This window comes from Octopus bimaculoides, chromosome 6, assembly GCF_046866305.1.
Source record: "Octopus bimaculoides isolate indiv1 chromosome 6, ASM4686630v1, whole genome shotgun sequence".
Classification (NCBI taxonomy): domain Eukaryota; kingdom Metazoa; phylum Mollusca; class Cephalopoda; order Octopoda; family Octopodidae; genus Octopus; species Octopus bimaculoides.
The window spans coordinates 75,616,920-75,634,265 of NC_142933.1; the positions used below are offsets into that span (position 1 = coordinate 75,616,920).

Sequence of the window (17,346 nt, forward strand, 5' to 3'; positions counted from 1 at the left end):
ATCAGTGTCATGATGATGAAAGTAGCATTAACTTTTTAGGTCATTCAGTTTTTCTCAACCATTCAGTTTTTCTCAACCATTCAGTTTTTCTCAACCATTCAGTTTTTCTCAACAATTTTAACAAACACTTTCGTTCCTCTGAGGACGTAGCTTAATTTCTGCATTGTTTAAAAGGTTTTTTGAATTTTGCATTAATACAGACATATAAGTAATTAATTTATTATAAAATATAATTATATACTTTATCTTTACATGCTTTAAGTTAAGAAACTATTTGTCATGATATCTGAATTTTCTTATTGTTAAATAAGTTTTCATCAAACTATTTCTCTGTCATTTATAACTTTATATGTTCCTTATCATTTTCTCTTGTGTTGTATTACTTATACTATATGTTTTATAGCATGAAGGAGCTTTCTTATGAGTACTACCAGATTACTTGATTCCATATATTGTGATTTAAACACACACACACACACACACATATGTATAAGTGCAGGCATAGCTATGTGACTAAGAAGTTCACTTCCCAACCAAATGGTCTCAGGTTCAGACCTATTGCATGGCACATTGGGTAAGTGTCTTCTGTTACATAGCAGTGACCGACAAAAGCCTAAAGAAGCCTGTTGTTCGTGTGTGTGTGTGTGTGTGTGTGTGTGTGTGTGTGTGTGTGTGTGTGTGTGTGTGTGTGTGTGTGTGTGTGTGTGTGTGTTTTAACATTGCATGATGGTCGCAAATGTCACTGTCATACCTATTTCTTTACTGCCCACAAGGGGCTACACAAAGAGGGGACAAACAAGGACAGACAAACGGATTAAATCGATTATATCGACCCCAGTGCGTAACTGGTACTTAATTTATCGACCCCGAAAGGATGAAAGGCAAAGTCGACCTCGGCGGAATTTGAACTCAGAACGCAGTGGCAGACGAAATACCGCTAAGCATTTCGCCAGGCGTGTTAACGTTTCTGCCAGCTCGTCGCCTTAATGTCACTGTCATACAAGTGATGTCATTCATTTCTAGTCTTCTTTGAAAACATGCCTGGCCAAGTGGAAAATATTACCCTACTTCGAAGCAAGAAGGAGTTGGTGTCAAGAAGCGCATCTGGCCATAGAAAATCTCAACAAAATCCATCTGACCCATGCAAGCATGGAAAAGTAGTACTTTAAATGATGGTCTTCATGATGATATCCACACACACACATAAATATATTCATACATACATGATGGCTGTCCACTCGTGACCGAGGAAGACCATTGCCGACCTTCAGGAACATTGTGCGCTCTAGGACTAACTTATATTTTGCATTTGCGGTTCCACTGGTGGCTAATGAGCCCTGCTCTTGACAAGCATACATGACTGCAAACATTGCAGACCAAGCTTTCCCAATTCACTATACAAGCCGTGCACTTTCGCTGGATACGTGCTCTCTCAAAAGTGTCGATCCCCTCCTTAACCTGCTTCCTCCATCTGTGGCAATGACAGGCATTGTTCTCCCGGTCAGTGTCCTGCATATCACAGGCCTTTAATGAGGACTACATACATACATACATACATACATACATAAATGTATATGTACATACAAACAAACAAACGTACAAAACTTGTCAATGTAGCTTAGATAAACTATGATTGTTTCACTTTTTCCATAGATGCAAAAGAATTGTAGCCATTCTTTCAACCAATTTCCTCAAAAGCAATGAATGTGATTTTCAAATAAAGTTTGCACACAGCTTATCCCCAGGTAAGGTTTTATTATTTATATTAAACAGTTCATAACTTATTCATTTAGGAATTCTACAGAAATGTTAGAGGGAATATGAATAATAAAAAGCTAAGAAAATAGATGAAAGAACAACATAGGGAAACTGAATTTTGTTGAAACAAACTACCATACTAGAGTTGTTGTTTAGCCCTGGGTAACCCAGATTAACTGACACATGATCAAAGGCATTCCAGCCTTGACCATTGTATCATTTTGTTTATGTAACATGGATTGTATTGTTCAACATATATATCTTCATTTTAGATTCTTTAGTGTGATTTGAGGGCAATTTGGCTGCTATTTCTAGTTTAGTAACTAGGCAGGGGCCTTCTCATTGAGCTGAATACATGTGAAACAAGCTAATGAAAGACCCACTCTGTGCTTGATAAAAAAGCCGAAAAATCTTCCTCAAATGACACTATAGTGTCTTAATAAAGGGAACACAGCCTTCTTTCCGTTACCACCTTCTCACAATAAATCTGTTCCTTTCCATCATGGAATATTTTCTTTTGTTCTGCAAGCTGCAAAGCAACTCCAACAGTGCTGGTGCTCACAAAAATACCCAGTGCACAGTAAATATTTACTAATCAATCCAGTCAGTAATAATGCTGAACGAGAGTGCTCTTTAGTCTTTCTGATGACATGGCAACCTCTGTAGTACTGGTGCCACAAAAAAACATCCAGTATACTCTGTAAAGTAGTAGGTGTTAGGAAGGACATCCAGCCATGGAAACCATGCCAAAAATGAAAAGTTAGAGGGAAAAAATGGTAACTGATCCATTGAATCCTGTTGAATTGTCCCACCCATGTCAGCATGAAAAGTGGACATGACCTTGTGGCAAAAAGTTTGCTTCCCAATGACATAATTCCAGGTTCAGTCCCATTGCATAGCACCTTTTATAACCCTGGGTTGATCAAAGCATAAATGGATTTGGTAGACAGAAACTGAAAGAAGCTCATTGTGTGTGTGTGTGTGTGTGTGTGTGTATGACTGGTTTGAACATAAAACTGGCATAATATTTGGGTTGGATATGACTGGTTTAAATGTTAAAGAGTTTAAGTGATAGGGTGTAGGAAGGCCAGCCATTGAGACCATGTTTAACAGATAAAAATGACATCAACTAAGACTATGGATTAATCTCTGCTACTCTATGTACTTGATAGTAAAGGACATGCAGTGAAATACTGTGAGACCCATCCAATCCATACCATGAAAAGAAATAGATCTGAAGTGGTGATGATTATATAAAATGAAAATGATTATATAATTATGAGTGGGTACTGAAAAGTTCCTGGTTTTAAGGGTATTGCAAAAGGCCTGGTTGGAGGCCCAACCTTCCAAGTTCTTTTACAGGGCTTAGAAAAACTGAAGGACCGTGACAGTAAATGTGTGAATTTGAGAGGGGAATATGTTGAATAAAATCATAATTAACTGATCATCCTGTATTTTCTTTTACCCAAAACCAGGAACTTTTTAGCACCCCCTCATATATATGTGTGTGTATATATATGGGGGGTGGGGGTGTAGGTATACTGAATCTTTAATTAGGAAAAAACATCTTTAACGCCCCCATTTTGTATTGCTACATGCTGTCAAAATCTTTGCCATACAAGTTATACTAACATTACTATTTATTTTCCTTTGTATTTGTTTAGGTTCTCGTCAAAAGAAGCTCATCCCACTCATCATTGAATACTGTACTAAGTATCCAAAGATTTTACATCAAATTACTCCATGTGATTTCACCAAGGGAGATATGCACGAATGGGCTTGGAAACGACTGGCTTCTGCTATCAAAGCACCTTTTGACTTTTCTGATTACAGTTCTAATGACAGTGAATTGAATGAGCTGACTCTCAAGCTACCGTTATGTCGGTCCCTTTCCATTCAAAGTAAAAATGAATCAACATCCTGAAGACTCTATGTGGAATATTTCCTGTTTTTTATTTTTTAAAAGTACTCCTTTTTAATTCATTAAATCTCTGATTGTCATCAGTGGTTTACTCTTGTAGATATATAATAGGTTAGAAATTTAAGAGTTTCAACTGTAATAAACCATCTAAGAAATATAGACATGTAATTGTATGAAATCTATTTTTGAAGTTTATTACTGAAAAACACCTACATCACTTTATAAATTTTATTTTTATATATCACCATCATTCAACTGTTGTAGCAGATGGTCCTAACCAAGGGACCACAGGGGATTTTTACCAACTGTGATCTCTTGGTCATGAGCCATCTTTTTAATGAAACAATTTTTTTTTAATAACTGAAGACAAAAAACAAAAACTTGACCCTTTAACATTCAGATTACTCTGTCAAATGAAATACTTATTTAATCACATTGTTTTGAATTAATCAGGGGTTATCTTGTAGCTTTGAGATTCTGATGATGTGATGTTTATTTTTAGAATGACTTTGTAGGGTAGGTGTGAAAGGCTGGATCTGACTAGTTTGAACATAAAACAGGTAGATTATTTTGGCAGGGTACAATCAGTTTAAATGCTAAAGGGTTAACACAACAAATGTGTAAGTATCATAGGAAACATTGAATGAAGGTGGGACACATATTTACTAGAATGGTCTATACTGCCAGTGTTACATGTTTGTCTGAGTATCTTATAGTTGATAAAATAATACAGTAAAAATACCAGAAACAATTTACTGTACCTTTTTAAAAATTTTTATTCTTTTTAATGGTTTGGGTCTGAAGGAAGGAGCTGTACCTATAGCCATGGCAGACCTTCCAAAACTTTTGAGATTGTTGTTGTTAAGATATGTCTGAAACGGTTGCAAGCTGACATCTACAGAAAAAACATGGGAAGGTAGTGAATTCTAGAGGATCAATGTTCAAGGAAGGAACGATAGGGCAAAATTTTGATGTAGGAGTTGGTAGCATCATCATCTTTATACCACCAACACCATCACCAACATCACCACCAATACCATCATTTTAATGTCCATTTTTTTCATGTTTGCATGGGTTAGATTAAAGTTGTTTAAGCAGGGGTTTTTTCTACATCCAGATATTTTTCTTGTCACCATCCCCTCACCGGTTTCCAAGTAAGGTTATCTTCCCCACAAGTCCTTTGAACATAAATAGCTCAATAGAAGGACATGTTATTGCAGAGGAATGCAAACAAAGGACCCTATTTGTATGATTGTGATTTTGGGCATTTACAATTAGCATGCAGATTTTATCTTATATATGCATAATAATAAAACCTTTTTTTTTTTTAAATCTCTAACATGGGTAATATAGTCATTCTCAAAGTTCAACAAAAACAAAATTATGGAAGTTCATACTGCAAATTAGGTAATTAGAAGAAAAAAGACTATTAGAAGGCCATTAGAAGAAATAAAAATTCAGTAGGCTGTTAATGAGACTAAGTATGCAGGTGGGATTTCAAATTATTGGAGCCATCATACAGAGCCAATCCTGTTCAGACTTGATCTTCAGTGATTAGGGCCTTGAAGAACCAATTGGAGACTTTACTGATTGCAGTGGGTGATAAATCTGTCCCTGAGGTTCTGTCATGTTCTTTTGAAATATATATATTGGAAAGGACACAACAGAACTTAGGCATAGCTGTGTGTTAAGAAGTTCGCTTTACAACCACATGGTTTCAGGTTCAGTCCCACTGCTTTGCACCTTTGAATAGTTTCTTTTACTGTCGCTCTGAGCCATCCAAATTTTTTTAAGGGAGCTTCTTAGACAGAAACCGTGCAAAAGTTTATTATGTGTGTGCGTGTCTGTGTATTGAGTTTGCGTTTATCTCTGTCCTGATAGTCTAGTAGTCTGTTAAGAGGCCAAGGGAATAAATACAGATTTAAAATAGGTACTGACTAAACTCTTCTAGGCAATGCCCCAGCATGATGACTGCAATTCAGGGACTAAAACAAGAAAAAAAAAAAAAAGAAATAGAATATCGAAAGTCTTTTTATCTTTTTATATTTTCATTTGCATTCATGTTACTTTGACATGTTTGGGGTATGCAATGATGCCAGTGAAAATGTGAAGGAGTTGAAAATGTTTTAAATGTACATGTATAAACTGTTTTGGAATATATATATATATATATATATATATAAAAGGCTAAATAAAATGTATTTCAGAAAATACTGTTATTATTAGTATTATTTCTCTTATTCTCATCTGTCTTCATGTTCTGAGTCCAAATTATGCCAAGGTTGACTTTGCTTTTCATCATTTGAGGGTTAATAATATATAAGTGCCGGTTGAGTACTGGGGTCGATGTAATTGACTTTGGTAAAGCCCCACTTTGGTCATCAGTGACCATGGGATTACACCTAGAAAGTTACCTTCCGAGGTGCAAATCCAAGTAAGATTGTTTATGTAAGTCCAGCAGTTGCTCATGCATACCAACGTTCCTTCTCCATGCCACCAATGTCATCCAAGAGAAAGGCAAAAGCGCTGATTACAGCTTGCCACCAGTGACATCGCAACTCATTTCTGCAGCTGAGTGAACTGGAGCAATGTGAAATAAAGTGTATTGTTCAAGAACAGAACACACAACTCGGTCTGGGAATCAAACTCACTAACTCATGATTCTGAGCTCAACACTCTAACCACTGAGCCCTTCTGAAATTACTGGCCTTGGGCCAAAATTTTAAATCATTTCTTTTATTCAGTAGAATTTTAAACGCTGGTTTGTGCATATGACTTTATATCTAATTATACTACGACGCTTGTTTTGCTTTTCTTATAAGAGGATTTTTTTTGAGTTGGTACAGAATTGATATATGTGGATTATGAAAGATCAAAATGAATGACAGACTCATCTAATTGATGTCAGCTTGAAAGAAGAAAATCACACATTTTGATAATGAGAATGAGGAAGAATACTTGGTTGAATCAACCTAAGTATAATACTGATGCATCTTTATCAAACTTATGTTACAGTCATCAATAGAAGATGACTGGGCAGCATATATCATGCTTTCACTAATTGTTTTGCTCATCACTCATACAGTGATAAGCAGCAACACAGCCTTTTGAGCCTTCCACTCTTGACCTAACAAATCAACCAGGATGTGACAGTTAGCAGGAAAGAATATGATGGGGGTGAGGTCATACCAGTACTAAGTACCAAACAAGTACTTTATTTATCAACTCTTGAAAAATAGAATACAAAGTTGACCGTGGTTGACTTGAACTCAGAGTGCAAGGAGATGGACCATATACTGAAATGCCTTTTCTTTGATACTTTCATGACATTGATTCAGCACCCTTTGTTTATGGCCATTAACACAAGCGAGATAACCATTCCCTCAAAACTAGGTGGGATTAGAATTTTAAATTTGAAATTAAAGAATATGAAGAAGATACATAGACTTCACAGAATTTTTTTTTAATCTATTAATAAGTTATTACAATATCGGTTGGGGGTGTAATCATGTACAGCACTATTTCATTCTTTTTAGAAATCTTCAACATGATTTAAGCAGTAATTTATTAAAATAACTATGTACTTATATATTGGGTCATCCCATAAATAATGCAGTTTTTTAGTACTTTTGTTTTCCAAAATACTTTTTTAATCTAAAATATATTTTCCTTTGTTTTCTACAATACTCTTCCATCTATCTGGAAGACTTACAAGGTTCCTGTGATGAAAAATACTCCTCCAGTACTGTTCTGACCTCGTCTACAGAATTCATATTTTTTCTGTCCAAATGATTTTGAAGACTGCAGAATAAATAATAATCAGATGGGGCAATGTCTGGTGAATATGGCAGGTGGGGCATTGTTTCCTATTCAAACTGCTCCAGCCTTTGGAATGTCATCCTTGCTGTATGTGGCTGGGCATTATCCTGATAGAAGAACACCTTTCATCTTGAAACTAAAGATGGTCGTTTTTCTTCTAGTGCTGACTTAAGCTGCTCAAGCTGCCCACAGTAGATCTTTGTTATAATTTGATTTGGGTTTAAAAGTTCAAAGTGGACTAAACCTTTCATATCTCACCAAACAGATACCAGCACCTTATGTGGGTGAAGACCTTGTTTAGCCTGGAGTGCTGGTGTTTCTCCTACCCACTGTCTTCGGCACTTGACATTTTTATAGAGATTCCATTTCTTGTCACCAGTCACTATGCGGTCCAAAAAAGGTTCATTCATGAGACGTGACAATAAAGAGCACACATTCACTTTCTGTGCGCGATTAGAATTGGAAAGTTTGTGAGGAACCCATTGACCCAATTTACTGACTTTTCTGATGGCATGCTTCTCTGCTAGTTCCTTAACAGTTACGATGGGATTTTGTTCTACCAGGGTTTGCAGGACGTCCTCATTGAGCTCACTACAGATCTTTCAGGATGAGGTTCATCTTCTATGCTGTAGTTTCTGGCTTGAAATTTCTGGAACCACTGCTAACACTAGCTTACACTTATTGTCTGATCCTCATATACTGCATTAATATTCTTCACATTTTCTGTTTCATTTGAACTCATAAAGTAAAATATGCCGAATATGCACCTTTGTCACTTCCATTATATCTTTGAAAAAATAACTGTTAAAATCGAACTGCACTCTTCAAAACTTGCACTAAGAATAAGTACAAAGTAAAATTACTACCTGCTTTTATAGCAAGTTGATGCAGGTAGTTTATCCCATCCCCCTCTGACCTTTTAGTTCATGTAATTGAAAAAACCTCATTATTTATGGGATGACCCAATACATGAAGCTTACATAAATTCCAGAAAATAAACACACACTACATTGGCACCTAGAGCAATTGGTGGCAGTATGTTACATACTCATGAAGGATGGCTGTAATTGGTTAGATACATAAACCATATAAAAGTTTGTCTATATGAATTCATTATATTACCATCCCTTCTGTAGTGGTCTTGTGCAGATGACACTTTAGTTTTACCATTGTCACATGTGTAATTTAAGCTAATCTGAAACTAAAGGCCTGTAAGCAATTTTTCTCCTTTCGTTTTGCTAGATAAACAAAACACTTGACTATTTTATTAGATTCGCTATTGTAATGCATGTTGTTTTAATCAACCAGCAACTAATAGCCTGTTGAGCCATTTTTTTTTACTATATCCAGAGAATAAAAATTCATTTTGGCTCATTTGCTCAGCATCTCTTTCTCACGCTAGTAGTTATGGCTAAGCCAGTGTACTGTCTTTCACTTTAATTTGGCAAGCAGTCTTTTGATTGAGCTCTACAACACAAGTTATTACATTGTTGTACATTATTCTTAACACATTTCTACAAAATAAATTATCTAAATAACCTATTGATATACATTCCCACAAACACATCATCCTCATCATCATTTACCGTCCAGTTTCCATGCTGGCATTGGTTGGATGGTTTGACTGGAACAGTTGTCTGTTTTAGCTTGGTTTCTACAGCTGGATGCCCTTGCTAACATCAATACTTTATAGAATGTACTGGATGCTTGTTTTCATGTCACGGGCACAGTTGCCTTTTACATGTCACTGGCACTTAGCTTGATGTGTCTTCTCAAGCACAGTAACTCACCAGAAATCTCAGTCACGTGTCATAACCTCTGTGAAACTCAACAACTGGAGATCATATTTCATCACCTTGTCTCACATCTTCCTGAGTCTACCCCTTCCACAGGTTCCCTCCACATTTACAGAAACACATCTATGTAACACATTTACGTAAGCTTTATCTAAATTGACATTGAAAATAATATCTGTTATTTTCACTTTAGTATTTTGTACAACTGAATTCTGTCCTATTTTAATCTGTACTTACAAACCGAGGAATTTCAACCATGTTTCGTGGTCTGCTACCACAACAGCTCCTTTATAGGATCCAGTTAGCTGAAGACATCATCAAGAGGAACCACGTCCGGTTTCGGCCCCTACTCCTCTACCGTTTTGACGTGGCGGGGCCACCCCCTTTCGGAGGTGTCTTCAGCTCTGGTGTTGGGTGCATGTCTTCTTTCACTGTTTGTGACTGTTCTAATTCAACTGTGGAATGTCCCTCGCTATGGTTATTTTCCAGGAGGTTCTGGCCACACGTCTTACGGTTCATTAACCCGCGTTGTTGAATTACTTTCTTCTGACATACCTTCCCTTGGTGGATTAGGATCCAGTTAGCTGAAGACATCATCAGGAGGAACCACGTCCGGTTTCGGCCCCTACTCCTCTACCGTTTTGACGTGGCGGGGCCCCTCCTTTCGGAGGTGTCTTCAGCTCTGGTGTTGGGTGCATGTCTTCTTTCTTCTATTCCCTGGCCTCTTCGATGCAGCATCAACGAGTGTCAGCGTCCGACTGATCGTCGTGTCAAGTTCCCCTTTTTATATCTGCTGCTAGGCTCCAGCAGGCAGCCCCAGCTAGTTGTCACGTGACACTGTCTAAATTTCCCGCTGCTAGGGTCCAGTAGGCAGCACCAGCAAGTTGTCACATGACACTGTCTAAACTTCCCGCTGCTAGGCTCCAGCAAGTTGTCACATGACACTGTCTGAACTTTAACTGACAATGGAGGGCGCGAAGCCACTTCAGTGTCAGCCTGTCTCACCTAGACTTGTTATGACTTTCAAGCCATATTCGATCTTCCCGCTTCAGCCATATATAGAAGCTGGCTTTTTCGACCGCCTCCTGTATCCTCCTTATCAGTTTTCTAAGTTCCGAGTTTGAAAACGCAAATCTTCTCTTGAATAGCGTTGTCATTTTTCTTTCAATGAAGCCTCTAGCCCCCACTACTAATCAGGTTAGAAGAGATCTCTTTTTTTTATTTGTTGTTGGTGTTTAGGATAAATTATACATAAACAGTTATTGTTGTTATATGGATCTACAAACAACCTTTTAATTTCCTAAAATTGGTAACCTTGAAATTTAAACAAAACAGCCTTGTTTCTGTTTTAACAGCTACAAATCAGCATACAAATGATGACTCAAAACCACAGGCATTTTTGTTGTTTGGAACAACAAAATATGTTTTATGAAATTTTGACAGTCAAGCACATTTTTTTTTACAATAATCACTGTAAAAAATTCTCTGTGTTTAGCACATAATACTACTAACTGCTCAAGTTATTTTAGCCAACCAATCACTTAAAGCAGTTTTCTTTTTGCCTGTCAACTCAGTTCACTATTTTTCATAATTCGAAGCCAACTCTTGCCTCTGTACAACTTTGCTTCAGCCAGAAACAACAGAAATGAACAAAAATGCAACAATCACCAATCATATATAACTTTAGATCTTCATTGAAAAGATGTAATAAGTGACGTGGTGTACATAACAAATTTCTTTATATAAGAAGAGAAAAATGTTGAAATATGACAAACATGTTTTATAAGGCATTTTTTATTGTTCTTTTTCTCTTCCTGTATATTCCCTTTAGTTTATCACTAATGCTTTTGTCAATAAGCGGCTCATCATTATTACTATTTTCTTTTGTTTTTCATATCAATGCAGTATTACTACAATTTTTTTTACATGGAAATGCCTCAAGGACAGAATGTGACAAATGTGAAATTACTATCTCCCTAAAGAATTCAAGAAAAGAAAAATGAGCATCTATAGAATTACTGCTGACTTAGAATTCTACTGCAGCAATTAAGCAGAATTACTGTAAGGCTCCTGTAATTGTTGATGTCTTGGATGATTTTTTTTATTCTGGTAATTCTTCCCAGCAGATAGAACTGTCTATATTTTTTTTTCTTTAATCTGTAATTAGGTATAAGGCCATGATCACAAGATCTTAGTTTCGATTTCTAGACAGTGTGGTGCACTGTGTTCTTGAGCAAAACACTTCATCTCACATTGTTCTCTGGTCACTTTGACATCTGACGAGTGGTACATCCTATACCTAGACAAGCAATATAAAGGCAATTTGCTGTGAAGGAAGTGAGCTTATGTACTGAACAAATACTAGATTACTATAAACAAATAACTGTGCAGGTTGTTCAGCAAGAAATTGTAAAACCTTCATCAGCTATTTATGACAGAAGAGTCCACCAATTAGTTACTTCAATTTTGTGCTTTAAACATGCATCTTCATAGTCTATCAACCAGCAATATGTATCTTCCTTGTGCGCATACATATGGATGTCTAAACCTTATTTATTTATTGTTTAACTGATCCACTACCTAATATCAATTCCCACTTGAGTAATATGTTGATCTAATCCTTGAAATCTCTTCATCCCAGGGAAAAACATGTTTAGCTTCCAGAATTCAGGTCATTGTACATTGGTCTCATGTAAATTGGCCAAACAGATTATGAATTTGTGAATCCGGGAGTCAGATGCTTGAAACTGTGAGCAACTTTCACTAAGCCTATTGGTTTACTGGACAAAAATGCTAAGTATGGCCTGAATGACCCTCTGCAGTTTACTGAAACCCATATTGCGCATCAGAAAAAATTCAGGTAATATCTATCAGACTTTTGGAACTGCCTGAGCAGGTTTGCAGGGCTATGTCCTTGCAGTTTCTGTAGGCATCCAAAATGTCAAATTAAACATTTAATGAAACTAATGAGTGGGATGTTCTTGCACATGTCAAAGCAGTATATAACAAAAAAAGACTAGCTCCAACTGGGGAGTACATAGCCACTTGTCTGAAAATCCTCCTCATTACCTTCCCTGCTGTTTATGTCCATGTCACTGATTTGAAAGATCATGCTTTCTTCAAAATTCAGAACTTTCTGAAACAGCTCTGCTCATACCATTTATTGAAGCTGACTGTGAAAAGTATAAATCAGTGTTGTCAACCAGAAGAAAAATGAGTGCAGGGCCAGCTCAAGGTACTGGCAACTCAAGCAGTCACCTGCGGTAGCATGTTCTAAGGGGCACCAAGGAGAGCATGACAAAGACAAGGAAATTTCCACAACCGTCAGCTTGTACACGCTGAAGTTGAGCTTTCCCAGGACACCAGCAACCCTAGGGCCAGCCCTGAATGAGTGAATGCATTTTAGAAAACCTGATCTTGCTGATGGTTACCTTTTCCAGATTTAATGACCTGAGGCCATTGAGCAGGTGCCCTTTCATCCATGCAAACCCCAGGCCTTGTGAATTTTTACAGTTTATTCTTAGTATGGCCATGTAAGAAGGATAAGAAGGACAATTTAAAGAATTGTCCTGAATATGAGGATATTGGAGGACTCTTTGAAGGGCTCCTAAAAAGAATTATCTCTTGACCAGAAAAGCACCCTTCTTTCACCTATTTTTTTTTGTTCACTTTCTTCTTATCCTCCTTACATGGCCATATAAAGAATAAAGTGAAAAAAAAATATAGGTGGAAGAAGGGTACTTTCTTGGTCAAGAGATAATTCTTTTTCGGAGTCCTTCAAAGAGTCCTCTAATATCCTCTTATTCAGGACAATTTTTTAAATCTCCAGCATCATGTGGGGAATCTTATGTAAAGAATTTATTCACTCTTTGAATAGTTGCCTCAGGAAGTCTGTTTGTTTGCATGTGTGTCTTTAATATGGCAGGTTCATCAAAGCTCTCACCACCTGTAAAGATTTCAACCTTGTGTGTTTGAAAGTCATCATATTCTAGTTCTCCATTCAGATAATGCTGTAGTTGAGTGATACATCTGTACCATGTTGTTTCTGCTTTTGTTGTGGTCATTGTTAGTATGTCTTACGGTGTGGTTGTGGCAGTCTCTTTTTCCTCTGCTGTTGTTATTTACTATAGCAGTTGTTGTTATCGTCACCATTATCATCATTGTTATTATTGGCTTGTTGGCTACTTGTGTGTTTGACCACATCTTTTTGATTGCTTTGCTTGCTTTTGTGCTGTCAAAGCTTTCGATGTTAAGTGTTAATTTACTTCCCCTGACCTGCCCCTCTTCCTTGACGATCGCTCCTCTCCAACATTTTCTTGATGCTTTTTAATCATCCTCAATAATATCTTCGTGATCCTAGATATCGGAGGATGTTGATGCTTTGTCAATGTTCTCATGTATTTCTTTCTGTTGATCATGATGGTGATGATGATGATGAGCTTCTTTAGTTAATGAGTAAAGTTAACTGAATGAGAAATCCAGTGGGTTAATTAATTAACCAAGAAGTTCATAAGTTCTTTTTACATGCGCAAGCTTATTCCAAGGTCTGTATTTTATAATACATTTTTGAACAGTATAGCAGAGACACACATTAGGTAGGGCTTCATCTGGAAATCCTACAAAGGTTTATAATAGATTGTATTCAGTTTACAGTGACTCTGAAATACTGGGTGCAGCACAATTATCAGTCATTTTATCATAAAATAACAAGTATTAGGTTTTAGTTTAATGAACATTTACAGGCTGATTGTTATATTTATTGACTGTATTTTACATATATTTGCAATTCAAAATGGCCAACCTTTGCCTTCACCATAGCCCTTAAACTTTTTCAACTGAAGTGCATGCACATTTACCAATTAAATAACAAGTAAATGTATATGCCACATCCAGTTGATAGGATTGTTAGCACTGATGGAATTACTATGTCTTAAGCTTACAAATGTTACTAAGCAAACTATTGCAGATGTTCTGTGAGGGCACCAGTTTTCCAAACCTCAATTAGAATATTGTTCCAACCAGCAGCTTTTGTATTTGTGATATGTATTTCACATCCTGCAAGATTTTTGTGTGTGGAATTGTTTGTATTTATTAGTAGACCTTCATCAACGACTTGCTGGATTGGTGCTTTAGCGACATCAGATAGTTGACTAAGAAGTATTTTTTTCCATTTGGTAATATGTTCTTAGGGTTGTTCCATTTGACAATATGCTCTCAAGATTCCTATTGTGCAATAGTGAAGAATCGAAAGAAAATAACTTCCACCATTTTAGTGTGTGTGTGTGTGTGTGTGTGTGTGTGTGCGTGCATACATACATACATACATACATACATATATATATATATATATATATATATATATATATATATATATATATATATATATATAGAGAGAGAGAGAGAGAGAGAGAGAGAGAGAGAGTTATTAATATTTCTAAGTCTCTCTAAAGGAGACTACGGCAGCGGTACTGGAAATTAATAGTTATCGCCAAGCCAACATGGCAGTCCCAAAATTAGGACGAAAGCTGTCGTATGTATATATATATATATGTATAGAGAGAGAGAGAGAGAGAGAGAGAGAGGAGAAAGGTAGTTAAACACAGGCTTGTGACACACTTACACAGAACACAAAATACAGATTACCAAGTAAAGAAAACAGGAAACAAAAGAGAAGAGAAAAGCTAAGACTCTACTTAATTCTTCTCTTCTATTTGGGTTTCTTTTCTTTTTATTTCATAATTTGTATTTTGTGCTCCATTTAAATACATGTTTCAAGCCTAACTGTGTTTATCTACCTTACTATCAACATAACAGCTCGATAAACATTTTTCTTATGGCCAACTTTCAAGGCCAGAGTGCTGGCCCTGGATGAAGAGGTTGGAGTATAAGTTCCCATCTATTTGAGCACTACTCTGTGTTGTCTATAGTAAGCTTATGTTGCTTTCACCTATTCTCTCTCTCTGAATATATATATAATTATGTGTATTTCTTCTATCTTAATGAATAAAAATTCTTCTGATAGAATAAATGGGTTAATAGAAACCAATGTAGCAAAGAACACAAAATAACTGTGGTTTAGTTCCTGTTTTTAAGGCAGGAACTCCTTGAAATTTTGGGTATTTGAGTATATTTAAGAATTTAAGGAATGGAGAAAACGCATGTTATAATTGCATACTTTATTCCTACATATGTTTCAAAGGATTACAACCTGTGTGATCCATAGGGATCTTTGATATTAAAATTGTAACCTTCTCATCAGGGAAAGCATGGGAATCATCTTAAACGTAAGACATTATGACCGATTATGAAAACAATAGTTGGATAAGGTTATGACTTGATTCATTTGTAAGTATATATATATGTGTGAATATGTGTACATATCTACGTATATGTAAGCATATATAATTGTGAAAACAATAGATGGATAAGGTTATGACTTGATTCATTTGAAAAAACCGTTAGAGAATGGGACGCTGCCGGATAGTGGTTTGGACAACACATACCTATAAACGTGTGAGAACGTACATGCATACATAAATACATATACACAAACACACACATACATGCATATTGATACACACACACATATATATATATATATATACATATATACATATACATACATATGTGCACCTGTATATATATATATATATATATATATATATATATATACACACACACATATATATATACACTCATACGTCCACATTTATACATATGCACATACGTACCCACGCATATACAAATATACACATATGTGTGTGCATGTCCCCACATACACATATGTATCCATTTATATATACACACATGTATAAATAGAAATAGACTCATACACATACACATAACTATACATCTACGCCTATTACCTAATAAAATAAACAGATATGCATATACATATACATACATGTATACATACAAATACATATACATATACATACATATATATATATATTTATTTATTTATGTGTTTCAGCCAAGTGGCTGCGGTCATGCTGGTGCACCACCGTGAAAAGATAAAAGAAAAAGAACTCAAGTGTTTTCATATATACATACATACACATACCCATATACATACATCCTCATATCCATATATATGTGCATGTATACATATATAGATATATATGTGTACACACACACACACATACACATATATACACATACACACACATACATATACATACATAAACACACATACACGCATACATACATATATACACACATACATATAGAAATATGTACTTACATACAGAACCTAATAACGCATACATATGTGTTTATACAAATACATACACAATTATATATGCTTACATATACGTAGATATGTACACATATTCACACATATATATATACTTACAAATGAATCAAGTCATAACCTTATCCAACTATTGTTTTCATAATCGGTCATAATGTCTTACGTTTAAGATGATTCCCATGCTTTCCCTGATGAGAAGGTTACAATTTTAATATCAAAGATCCCTATGGATCACACAGGTTGTAATCCTTTGAAACATATGTAGGAATAAAGTATGCAATTATAACATGCGTTTTCTCCATTCCTTAAATTCTTAAATATATATATATATATATATATATATATATATATATATATATATATATGCAGGGTGCAGTGGGAAAATTTCCATCATTTTATACTTTTAATTTTGTGCATGTGCATTGTTTGTTTTTGATTTTATCAACTACATAGTAGAGTCAGTATAGTCAGTTGGACACCGTCTGTGAGAAAAACAGCACCATGATGCAATTCACTCAGCCAGAAATTTGGAAATAATATGCTGTACTGCTTGGTATTTGCACCAGAAGCTCCAATACATACATTTCAGAGGCAGCGAGCTGGCAGAAATATTAGCACACCGGGCGAAATGCTTAGCGGTATTTCGCCTGTCTTTATGTTCTGAGTTCAAATTCCACCAAGGTCGATTTTGCCTTTCATACTTTCAGGGTCGATAAATTATGTACTGGGGTTGATCTAATTGACTGGCCCCCTCCCCCAAAATTTCAGGCCTTGTGCCTAGAGCAGAAAAGAAAACATAT

The 17,346-nt window shown here is 35.9% G+C and overlaps 1 protein-coding gene across 1 annotated transcript in view; it reads left to right on the plus strand.

Annotated features, from left to right (window-relative positions):
• Positions 1 to 5,692, plus strand: part of LOC106879143 (myeloid differentiation primary response protein MyD88) — a 28,813-nt gene extending 23,121 nt beyond the window's left edge. The window contains exons 5-6 of the mRNA XM_014928579.3: positions 1,654 to 1,745; positions 3,423 to 5,692. Coding sequence (XP_014784065.1) covers positions 1,654 to 1,745; positions 3,423 to 3,682 — 352 coding nt within the window. The 3' untranslated portion in view covers positions 3,683 to 5,692. The remainder of the gene's footprint in view (positions 1 to 1,653; positions 1,746 to 3,422) is intronic.
• The last annotated feature ends 11,654 nt before the right edge of the window (positions 5,693 to 17,346 follow it).